The sequence below is a fragment of the Cephus cinctus genome, unplaced genomic scaffold (assembly GCF_000341935.2).
Source record: "Cephus cinctus unplaced genomic scaffold, Ccin1 Ccin1_scaffold3262, whole genome shotgun sequence".
NCBI lineage: Eukaryota > Metazoa > Arthropoda > Insecta > Hymenoptera > Cephidae > Cephus > Cephus cinctus.
In genome coordinates, this window is record NW_014334519.1 from 47,156 (window position 1) to 59,686 (window position 12,531).

General features: G+C 37.4%; 1 protein-coding gene across 20 annotated transcripts in view; it reads right to left on the bottom strand.

Moving 5' to 3' along the window:
* The window catches only part of LOC107274519 (F-actin-monooxygenase Mical), a 31,041-nt gene that overhangs the window by 2,664 nt on the left and 15,846 nt on the right, over window positions 1-12,531 (bottom strand). For 7 of the 20 annotated variants that reach the window (XM_025091767.1, XM_025091775.1, XM_025091768.1 and 4 more), the window contains 15 exons: window positions 12,273-12,414; window positions 12,061-12,182; window positions 11,790-12,014; window positions 11,186-11,345; window positions 10,931-11,094; window positions 10,665-10,867; window positions 10,412-10,593; window positions 10,177-10,322; window positions 3,051-6,644; window positions 2,899-2,928; window positions 2,129-2,273; window positions 1,821-1,968; window positions 1,633-1,742; window positions 1,381-1,554; window positions 253-1,286 (listed from right to left, as the gene is read on the bottom strand). In XM_025091767.1, the coding sequence (XP_024947535.1) occupies window positions 961-1,286; window positions 1,381-1,554; window positions 1,633-1,742; window positions 1,821-1,968; window positions 2,129-2,273; window positions 2,899-2,928; window positions 3,051-6,644; window positions 10,177-10,322; window positions 10,412-10,593; window positions 10,665-10,867; window positions 10,931-11,094; window positions 11,186-11,345; window positions 11,790-12,014; window positions 12,061-12,182; window positions 12,273-12,414 (5,871 nt within the window). In that variant the 3' untranslated portion in view covers window positions 253-960. Of the gene's footprint in view, window positions 1-252; window positions 1,287-1,380; window positions 1,555-1,632; window positions 1,743-1,820; window positions 1,969-2,128; window positions 2,274-2,823; window positions 2,929-3,050; window positions 6,645-7,245; window positions 10,323-10,411; window positions 10,594-10,664; window positions 10,868-10,930; window positions 11,095-11,185; window positions 11,346-11,789; window positions 12,015-12,060; window positions 12,183-12,272; window positions 12,415-12,531 lie in introns of those variants that run through there. The other 13 variants (XM_025091778.1, XM_025091776.1, XM_025091769.1 and 10 more) reach the window with 10 other exon arrangements.

The window sequence follows — 12,531 nt, forward strand, 5'->3', positions numbered from 1 at the left end:
GCGAGGATGTGTTACTAAGAGTTATTCACGTGTCTGTGTATTTATGGTGGACTGATGTGTCAGAGGCAAATTAAACCAAAGAGTAAAAGTGACCCATAAGCTTCCAGAACATAATTGATTAAAAAACAAAACCATATTATGCACTGGTAAACCTCTGACATAAACACAAATGTGCAGTTGATATGAAAAACAATGTTTTTGTGCTTGACATAAATTAAGCTTTATCGATGATGTAACTGTGTAGTAACTATATTCAATCAAGAAATCAATGTATTTATCTTTAATAAAATTACAGTATCGTGTTTTAATACCTGGCATGGCCAACGTTTCTTTACGTTCATGTTTGCTTTTACCTCATATAAATTGTTTAGCCTGCCAAGGCCTGGTTCACGTTAAGATATTGAAAGAGGTGGATTCATTTCCCAGATATTGAATCAAGAGTGCTTAGAAATTGTGAAAGAAAATCCAGAACATGCGATTGGAATTTATTTAGCTACAGCTACTTCAGAGTGCCTATTGTGGAAATAGATATTTACTATGTAATATGTATACAGCAAACACTCTGGGTACACGCAGCACAGAAACATGCAAATCTGCATTGTGTGTACCATATAGTATAGATCAATAATATTTATAAAAATCCGAAAGTAATGACATGGTCTACAGAATAAGTATGCAATGCCTTTTTTTTGAACAATAATAAATTAGTAAGCATAATGTATTAGAAAAGTTCAAGTATTCAAGTATGACTAACATGGAAAGCCAAACAATTATGCTTCATCATCAATTTAGTAGACTATAACGTAGTCCATCGATCATCAACGAAACATTCAGAGTCATTGCAAGTTTATTTTATATCTATACTATGCATGCTATAGTATTAAATTACTGCTACAAGTACGAGCAAAAGTACAGCATAAATGTGGTTTTGCAATAAATGAAACCTATGTAAAATAAGTGTTAAAGGAAAAATATAAACGGCTCGATATGAGATGATACGAAGAATTCTGTAAGATGAAGAGAAATCAAATATGCAGCTAGGATGGCTAAAAGGGTAAGCATATAGGAAGGACTGGGGACTGAAGGACTTGGAAAAATCTCTACGGTTTTGATAGGTCGTGCGATTACGCTTGTGGGTACAGTGAGTGTCGGGCACGAGGGTCTACGCCACCTTTGTCGCTCCTCTTCCAGCAGAGCAATCAGCGAGTCACGCTTTGAAACAATTTCCAACATTTCTGTTAATATTTCTCCCTCCTTTTTCACATCGTCTTTGGTCTTCTTCTTATCTATAATAATACAAAAATCAGATTTAATGTCGTTATATTAAATAGACAGTAATTATGATTTATTATGGATTAAAATAACTTAAGGTATACTGACCATCATCGGCCAATCTTTCTCGCAGTTCCTGTTGCAATCTATCATGACGATCTTCCAACTGAACTTCCTGAGCACGCACCAACAATTCCTTCTCGTATCTACGCAATTCTGTTCGTTCTCTCATTAAGTCAAACCACTCACTCATCAGATCAGCTTCTTCTCGATCACAGGATTCTACACGAAATTCAAAAATATATATTCAATATTATATTAGATAAGTCATTAGATCCCTTATCAGCTAGAAGAACATACCTCCTTCTCCACGTAATGCCTTTTCAACACTGACACCTCTACTTTCTAATTCTCTTTGCTTCACTTCGGTCTCCTCTAATTTTCTTTGTATTTCTTGAGCCATTCGTAACCTTAATTAAAGAACAAAAGAAATTCTTATAGGACTCATTCATATGCTTTGAATGTTTAATCAGATTCTAGTTTAGTACCTTTTGAGCTGTGCTTGTCTTGCTATCCGCTTAGCAGTTTTGGCTTTACGGGATATACTGTTACATGAACCGTCAGCCAGGGTGGTTTTGTGCATTTGTGAAACCGACAAAGCCGTTGCCTTCGAATCGTCTTCCGATATACTGTCATCTGTTTACACATGCATATACCTTACTTATACCACATGCTCCAGGATAGTATAACCAAACTGAATTTAATATATTTAAAAACCAGCACCAAATACTCCCTCAAAGTATCAGTCATTTAATAAGACTTGATTCTATGAGGCAGAAGTTGTCTTCGCCTTTACCTGATATATGAGTTGTTGGCATTGCATAACTCAGTGGTGGTGGAGGTATTGGTGGTGGATTCTCATTAAGGAAACTTGCAACTAACATCCCTTCAGAAACACTCTTAGGCCGTGAATCGTACTTCGGGGAGATATCCTTGTCGAGCTAAAAATGAAAAAATTATTAATACAATATCTGCAGTTGTCATCAGTCAAGGTAACACACACTGGGGTAAACATATTACGAAAATCATTAACATCAATCAAGTGGGATCAGTATTAATTGCTGAAAAAGTAAACCAAGCTCTAAATAAAAAAATGTAAATTGCATACTTCTTGTATGGAGTTTCTAGCACGTTAATGATATGCATAATTATCGTGAGTCATTTGTTTTTTATATATAAAGATGTCATAAGTGAGTATGCACTCCCTATCTTTTATACGTTTTGCATTTTCATTAATTATTCAATGTGAACAACGAGGCACGAAGGAACATGCTAATTATACTAATGGAGACATTGGATAAGCTACAGTTGATTAATTACTGTATCCAGTGGAGTAATATACTTTGTATGTTGGGTATAAATCCCATTGTTAGGTATATATGGCTATCAGAACACGTTAAAGATTAAAAATTACATCAATTTTACGTGCTGGGTTTATACATCAAAGAAAGCACAGTTCAGTACAATGCAAATGAAAGAAAACTATAGTACCTGACGGTTAACAATAGTGCATAGAAGTACTTGGACAAAGAAATATAATATCAGTGACTACTATAAATTGCTTACATCTGACCCATCCGAATATGATTTATATAACTGAAACATGTTAAAGACAAGAAGGTTAGAAATTAACCTTTTTCCATTTTTAAAAGACACTAGGAAATTAATATTTGTTTGCCTCTCTCTCTCTTTCTTTGTCTGATAAGAATAATAATTACCTTTCCCTTTTCCTTGGATTTGCCAGTCAACCGGAATCTTGATAATTTATCTTTCTGATTCGGTGGTGATGGCGAAGAATCTTTCTTCTTGAAGAAATCAGAAACTGCTTGGATGATGCTTTTTCTTCTCTCAGGGTCCTTAGCCTTCTTCTTATCTCTCTTAGGGACCATGGTGCTACTTTCCATCTTTGATCCAGAAGTTTGCAAAAGCTCGTCCATAGATTTTGCATTGGATGGAGGTAAAGTTTCTACGTTAACTTTCTTAGCAAATGCTTTTACGTTGTCTGTACTCTTACTAGTTTGTAATTTGTGACCAGGCTTTGTCGATTCAAAACTGTAGTGTCTTGATCTCATCTCTGACAATTCTTCATCGGTCTTCTTCCTAGTTTCCATGGATAATTGTCTGCGAGCTACTTTCATTCTTAATTCTTTGATCTTATCCTCTGGGCTTAATCCTAGATCTTCGTCACTCTTTAATCTAGCACGTTCACGAGCTTCCTGTTTCGCTTTCTCAGCAGTTCTCTTGGCCTCTTCATACTTCAGTCTAGGTGGTGCTACTGGTGTTTTGAATTCGTCATCTGCTAACTTCTCAGGTATTTTAGAGGTGCTGGCTGATTCTTTAGGAGTTGTGGAATACATTGTTAAATTTTTCTCTTCTTGGGACTGTTGTTTGAATGAAGATAGTGGCATGACGTTTGCCAGAGTATAAGATCTTACGATACCACCTTGACTTAAATTAGTTGTGGGTGTACTCATATCCAGAACGTTTCTGGCTTCGGCAAAGGTAGTATGAACAGGACTGCTTACAGGTGATATTATAGATGTTGGTACAAATTTCATTGGCGTTGGAGATGTTGATCCAGTTTCTGTAAATTTCAGGGGTGAAAGAGTTGATCCTGGACTGAACGAAGAAGCTCTGGCTGCTCTTCGTGCCTTCTTCTCAGCTGACTTTTGTTTGTGAGCTTCTAGTTTATCCATCAAGAGATCCTGTATAAGGCTCTTCTGCTTGGTACGCTCTCTCGTGATTTCCTCAAGCTTACGTGAAGTTGCTGGAGAATTAAAACTATTGTTGGCACCAACTTCCTGATTCTTGATCTCCTCAGCAATCATTTCTGCAGAACGCAATTGCGCAGAGCTCTTTGAATTCTTTCTCTTGGACTTTCTGATGTCAATGGAATCCTTTGCATTGCTGAATTCAGCAATCCTAGACTGCAAACGCTTAACGTATTCTAAGTAGTCCGGGTTGTTCGTGTCAACTGCAGACTTGGACGGTTCCTCGTTATTCGATATCTCAACTTGATTCGATATTACTGGCATTTGTGGATTTATAGGACTGGCAAGAACTGTGATTATTTCACTGGTCGTCGTATCCTCTGCTTGTTCGACTATCAGTAGACTATCCTCGTCCATCGATTGGAAAAGTTCTCTATTTATTGCTTCCACAGGTGGTTGCTCTTCTAGTTCAACAATTGTATCACCTGCACTCGTGTCAAGATTTAAATTTCTTGGTGGTACACTCACTGATTTGTTCATGGCACCATTCAACCTGTCCATAACATCATCCATAGTCACAGGATTTATTTCTATAACATTATCATCCTTATACTGTTCATGCTCTGATCCAGATTCATTTTCCACTTCAGTTTTAGCAATGGGAGCATCAGCTTTTACTTCCATTGGAGTCCGTGTAGGTGTCGAAGCTGTTTTTATATTAACAAATTCCACATATCCTCTATTTTTAATAAGCGCTATATTAGTAGCATCCTGTAGACTGTCATCCAGCAAAGACTCGTTGTCAGTATCCATAAAATCAATATTCTCACCGTTAGCAAGGAGCTTGGAAGTATTATTATTAGGGAAGTCAATAATCTTATCCAATCTATAAGACTCTAATTCAATATCGGTCAGGTCCTCTTCTTTAGCTATTCTCACAGGGACATTAGGCAGTTTCATATGCTGCATCAGTTTATTCCTTCTAGTCGTAATGAATTCCGGATTAATATTGAATTCGACATCTCGCAGATCATCAGATACCAATCCTTCCCCGTCACGAGCCCATTCAGAAAATTCTGTTTCCGTAAGGGCAGCCGTCGTTACATCATTTTCCTCAGAGTCGTCCTGCTTATTGGATATATTCGATACAACAGACGTAGGACTACTGCAATTACTGTAGCTCTTTTTACTATCACCCTGCTCCAAATTATTATTAACTACTTCATCCCCTTCAGAAGGTATCTTCTCGGACACCAAACCATCCATGTATTCCGCACGAGAAATCAAATCATCATCAATACGAATACATTCAATAGAATCCGGCTCAAATGCCGCAGTCTCGTCCACGTCCTTATTTTTATCTTCGACTTCCTCGTCCAGAAGAAGATCTCCATCAGTACTATGAATCTGCAGTCTAGGAGGAGACAGATTAATTGGCACGACTTGTTCATCTGCAGCACCTTCATCAAATTCGACATCGCTAGACGACAAGGAATCACTATCTATTTCCGAGTCCTCGGAACTGTCTCCGTCCTTGGTCTCCTTATTTTTATTCCAATTTACTTGAGGCACGATGATAGAAGTTTCATGTAAAGGCGACCTAGGCCTACAATCTGCACCGTCATCAATATTATCCATAGGTTCAATATTAGTTGTCCTTTCAAGTTCAATAATTTCCTCGTCTTCCTTAACTATTGCTTGAGCATCAATCTGTTTGGGGGCCATGATTTCTCTAATTGGCTTCTTTTCACTGATTTTAGGCGATTCTTTACGTACGATATTAGGATCTGTCTTAGACTTCAGGATGCTGGTCTCTTTTAACAAATCCGGTAACTGCATCTTGGATACATCCGGCATGGCAGTAGTTTTACCAGCAACACTATCCTCGGTCTTTGTTTGTTGATCAAAGCTGAATGGCTTCAGGGGAGATGCTGAGAAGATCGCAGTAGGAGAGATAGGAGAAAGTTGTGTATTGCTGGAACGAAGCTTGCTGGTACCTTGCAAGAAAGCTTGCATAGTAGGACTAGGCTCTGGTGCTGGATTCAGCAATTTCTGATGTTGCGATATGGCGTCTGTCAAGCTTCGCAATTTTGTATCAACGTTTGACGTCGATCCGGACTTCATAACCGATCCACCAAGTGCTGATCCACCCAATAGATATCTCTTCTTCAATTCCAGAGACAGTTTAGATGCAATGCCTTCCGTAGAGTGAGTTCGATTCAATAAATAATCTCCTTTTCGAGGGTTCATCAAAGGACTGGGAGAAATTGTCTTTGCGATAGGTCGACTGAGGTGGAGTTCATTCTGTGGACGCAATGGCTCCTTGCCAGGGTCCAGCTTTGTGAACTTCAACTTGACACCCGTGTCTTTGTTCTGCTTCAAGTTTCCATTGATTGATGGTATCACGTGACTTTTCACTTGGACTTTTTTAGGCTCCACATAATTCCCACGACCCTTACGAACGTACGAATCGTTTATGGCAATTTCCGGTATCTCATGCTGAGTGGGTGTTGTACCGTCGTGCTCGAATTCGGAATCTGTCGAAATTTCCGTTGCTGAATTCTCTGCGCTGTCCTCCGTGGAATCTTCATCCGATGCAACCTGTATGTGATAAAAAAAATATAATTAATATTGTGAAAATCATATTGCGATTGATAGACAAAGTTTAATTTGTTATTAAAATAGGCACTCGTTTCTTATTATATTAGTCTAGTATAGTGGAGCCATGTAAGAGTACATTTAATCAGAGAATCAATTTTATGAATTTGATTAGATGTATCTAATGCCACCGTTATTTTGCTATCCGAATAGCAAAATACGGTTAATGGCGAAATTAAACACGTACTCGAGGAGAACTTCGGTCTGCGCAATATAAAACGTATACATGCTTTTATAGAGAAATATACAGATGACTCGAAACAATAGAGCGAGGAAACGTATAAAATTGCAACTAACAAGTATAATATATGCGTAAAGAAGAACCATAGTTACAAGAACGTCTTGCTTTCCGAAAGTGAACGGTGAGACATTATTAATAAAGTATTGGCTGGTGGCAATCGTAGAATTATTACAGGCCGTTAAATATAAACGTATTGTGTGAGCAGAAGAAGCACTAGGAAAACGCATACAATTAATCGGTTTGAGTCACTGTTAATTTAATATTAGTCCAACAGCACGCCATTCATATAGCAAAATTTGTTACCTTTCTCAATAGCCTTGGGTTGTATTCAAAGAATCTCTCATATCACCATCAGCCATTATTTAGCGACTTATATACTTTATTAAATGTATCTCACACAATATCGCTAAATGGAAAAATTATATAACCGAGAGAGAATATATGTATGCGCAACATCACAGCAATATCAAAGTAATCCTCTTATAATCTTTTTTTTAATCGCAGAGAGAAATTAACTTAGGTCCTACGTGTAACTTATATATACTGAGAGTTCCATTACGATATTGTACATTTATCCTTTTTGGATTTATCTGATTTTGCGGATGATATCGATTTAACGGAACCATGAAGACCAGACTCGTGAGAGAGCAATTTTGTTACGTTATTGTGTTTCTTTGTCTTGGGGGATAATTTCTCGGGAATTTGTTCTTTATTTTGCGTATTACTGTCCAGATTTATGGGAACGTTCTTTGATACCGTGGAGAAGTCTTTTGATTTAGTATTGTCATTGGGTCGATCGGATTTACGTTCGGCTTCACTGACAGCATTTAATTCTTTTTGTTCCGAAAGTGGTATTGGTTTCGGCTGTTTGCTCGTAGATTTTTTAGAATCGGACTTTCTTCTCGCAGGAACTACGGGAAACGGAAGTGACGTTTGAACTGCTTCAGTTGAATCTTTCTTAGACGGTATTAGGGGGGCAGCAGTCAGTTCTTGCGATGAACGTCTACGTTCTGGTCGTTTTGGTACTTCTAGTACTTGTTCTGGTACTGATTTGTTCTCTTGTACCATTTTTGTAACTGGTATCGGACGAATTTCCTTCTCAATTATTTTAACCTTCTCAATGCGTTCGGTTTCCGGTTTTGAGGCGGATTCGTGTTTCTTTGGTGATTGAATATTCTTTATCACAGTAGTTTTATCTGGCATGGGATCAGAATTTAATTTTTGTTTTTCATTTTGAGTTTTTGTAATCTTTGTCTCTTCTGAAATTGATTCACTGGATACGTTATTTGTCACTGGCACAATTGCAGGGTTATCTTTTGTTGTTACTAATTGACTATTTAATGTGGTAGTAGATTTATCTTTGTGTTTTTCTGTTATTGTATTCAGTTCAGGAGGGTCAAGATTCTTTTGATATTTTGATTTTGATGCACTTGCTAATAATTCTGATTCCGATTCACTGTTTAATATTTTCTCAGGATTTGATATGTTCTTGATGTCAGTACTGGTAATTGAAACTTCTGGAAGTGTTTTTTGTTTCACAATTTCATATTCACTTCCTTTACTCACTATAATATCTGTCTTTGATGCTAACACATCATTGATTGCCTCACTCAAAGTTTTACTTTGTACTTCAATCTCATTAAATTGCTTGTCAATAATTTCCATACTGTTGTCATCATTAGATCCTTTAATGTCATCGATGCTAATATCAAAGTCATCAACTTCATTATGTACCACTGATGTTTTACGTTGGTTATTTAAATCTGTTTCAGTGTCACTGCTTTGAGGGAAAGATTTTTTAAAGTATTTCATAATATCTTTGGTTTCGACCTTGTCTGATACTTTAGGATTAATTTTCAAATCGATGATCTTTACCTCAGGCTCTTCTTCCGGTGTGCTTTCTTTAGAAACAGCTTTCTGTAGAGAACTTGACTCTGATTTCTTGGCTGATTCAAAATATTTACTTATCTTTAACTGTGCAGTTTCCTTCGACAAAGGGCGAAGTTCTTCAACTGGCTTTTTATTCTTTGCTTTTCTCTGTTTCAATTGCTCTTTGAGATGTTCGAAGGAACTATAGGTGACAGGTTCTTCTTGTCGCATAGGAACAACTTCCTGCGGAACAGTTAACTTGGATGCTTCGAAGCTTATTGTTTTCTTTGGTTTTTCAGAAGTGGGTGTAGCTGCAGTAACAGTAAGAATAGGCTTAATTCTGGTTTTGTCTAATGATATTTTCAACGGCAAATCTATTTTCTGAGAATCATCACAGTTCTTTATATTATGTGTTTTATCCCCTTGCCGCTGTTGGTCCATTATCAATTTTTTTACAGATGTTTTGCTTGATATATCAGCAGCAACCAGATCAGAACCAACTGTTTCAGAAGACTGATTCTTATCCGACGCAGATACTTGTCTACTCAATTTAGGTGAAGATGTTAATAAATCCGGTAAATTATCACTATTAATTTTAATAACACAATTAGCATCCTCCGAATGTTCAGTGTTATTAGTTTCACTAGATTGAGTGTTGAGAGTAGCATCCGGAAGTGCTCCCGTTACGGATTCAATTTTAACTTCGTCCTCTTTTAATACAACTGAATTATCCTCCTGTTCTGTAATTAGTATTTCATTCAAAGACCCCGATTCATTTTCAATTTCAGATAAAACATTAGTCTGAATTTCCGTAAGTGGCAAATTCACATCCGCAATAACATCATTGATTTTTTCATCATTGATATCGACATTATATGGGACCTCATTACATGAATTAATTTTTATATCAATTTCTGAATTGAGATTCTCTTTATCAACTATACCCTGTCCAACATTGCTAGAAACAATAGAATTCGGACCTGTAATTTCAACACTACCCTGTATCGCACTCTTAATAATGAGACTGTCCGGTTTATTAATGTTATCGGTATTATCAATATTTTCTCTGCTTACATCTAACTCCCGTGATAAACCATTCATATGGTCAATTTTAATTTTTTCCAAATCGAACTCAAGGTCCACGATTTCTTTTTCACTTATATTCGTCGGCTTTGATTCTTGTAGCTCATGATTTTCCACGTGATTCGACTGACTGCCATTATCTTTCTCAATAATCGAATTTTGAGTAGAATTCGCGTCCGAAACCGAATGTAAATTTTCTGAGGGGAGAGTGTCTATAGAAATTGTTTCACCAGAGGCTAGTGATTCCTGCGGTGGATTATCTAAAGCTTGAGATTGTTTCACCTCTGTTTCCGAGCCAGTGTCAGTATCAGAGCTGCGTGGAGGGACCTTCAGCCATACTTCTTGTTTCCTCAATTCCCTGGCGCGAACCTCTTCCTCGTCCTCGGTTGCCGTGCCGCTTTCTTCATCTGGGCACAAAAAGAATTCGACTTTACCGAGAAATTGTCCATTACAATTTATTTTTAATTTTTTCAAAATAATTTTCCTCATTCGATTGAACTGTTATAGTCATGTATACCTTCACTAGTATATTCATCGCTGGAGTCTTCGTATTCGTTGCTTCCGGTATCTGAATGACCTGTAGTGGCATGTGGATGAGAATAACGCAGTGTCCAATTTTTTGCAAGTTCTAAGGTTCCTTCTGTTGTCAATGGCTGATCTATAGCCTCCTCGAAGACCTCGTTGTCATCATCGGAATCGCTGTAACATTAATGCCAGACCTCGTTAAAATGTACGACTATTATGAGGATCTCAAAAAGATATAAAATAACCTCATATCAGATATATCATCACTGGATCCCATTTCGGCTGCTGACGCACCGAAATTACGATCCGTCCATTCATCCTCATCCATCTGACTACGAGGTTCTTCAGCGTCTGAGACACCAGCAAGATTTTCAAATTCTATCCTCTCTGGTGTTTGACCTCGATCAAGTAAATCAAGTCCGGCGACTCCTTCCAATGGTGTTTTAGACTGCGACGGATAAGCGTAGATATAATATATGAAAAGAACAACAAAGACATTTCCAAAATATACCTTTTCTGGAGTTTTCATATTAATGGATGTATTTGGTATATTTTCTTTATTTAGAACAGGAATTTTCTTCTTCTCTACTCTAGCCTTCATGGTTCCCGATAGGCCGAAATGCTGCATACAATAAAATCGTCCGCCATGTTTATCTCTATCAAACGTATGGTTCCCTGCAATGCATGTAACATAGGACAATGAATTATTTTGACTTTTGTTTATCAATAGGAATAATTATTAATCGCTCATTTTAATTCTGCTTACCTATCCTTAGAGAGGTTGAGCAATATTCACAACGGAAGCAACCACGATGGAAGAATTTGCCTTCTGCGCTGAGCCTCTCCATCAGGTAAACCCTCTTGTTACAGAAGTGGCACATTTCTGAGCCTCCTTGTGCTGGTAGCACTAGGGCTGCTTTTGAATTCTATGGAAAATAAAGTTTTGTTCAAAAATTGACTCACCACGGTTATGGATCAAACTCGTGACACGGGACAAAAGTCAGCATGCGACATTCTTTCACATCTTTAGGTTAGATACGGTTTTAAGACGGTACAAGATTTTCTCAAGAAAACATATAAAACATTGTTAGATACGATTTCAAAAAAAAATACAAATACTAGGAAATATTTAGAGACTTGTATAATTTATTAGTCAGGATTCATTGTAAGTCACAATGCATGTCTGACATTGAAGATCTAAAAAAACCGTGACAAATTTGTTCAATAATTATACATTGACAAGATAATTGATCACTGATATATAAATGAAGAAATAAAATGTATTCGCGAATGAAATTTGCATGACCGGATGCTCCTGCTGACTTCTTATCCAAGTACCGAGAGTCATGAACGGGCAGTGTAATAATTACCGATCTCTGCACCTTCGGTTCAGCATCCTGATTCTTATTAGCAAATTGTTCAGCCATTGCTGAGACTTTATTGTGCCCAAGGACATTACCCTCTTTGATCTTCTTGTCAATATTCTTGAGGGTGCTGTCAATATCGGCGTACTTACTGTCCGGCTCGTTCGGGTTGCGCCCTTTCTTCTCCATCTTGGTTTGTCGAGCTAAAAACTGAATAAAGCATATAGAGACCTGACGAGAATTTATATTACCAATAGCATTAGTATCTTTAACAAACCTGCTCTCGACTCCATTTTGGTACACGTTCCACTTTGTCTTGACGTATTCCCCGTCCCATTTTGTTCTCTTCTATTTTCTTTTCGATTTCCTTCACGTTCCAATCCGTTTTCTCGATTTTACCTTCGCAATTAGAAAGTGATAAATTCGAAAATTCATTATTATGCAAATATTTCATACACTGTGTTCGAAAAGAAAGTCTGTGGTACCAACCGATAGCACGTAATAGATCCTTCGGTTTCTTGTCACTGGGAGCAGTGCCTCTTAATTTATCTTCAATATTTTTTATTCTACCAGAGAATCCTTCGTCTACGCTACCCCTGTGCTGTCCGGCATGAAGTTTTGGTTCTCTGTCCTGAAAAATATGAAATCTCAGAACCGCCATATTGATAGTCAATACCAAATTCGTTATGGCACAGTCAGACCTAGAAAAGTGTAACAGTGAAGATCTGTTGCATTTTGCAGAGTTGCA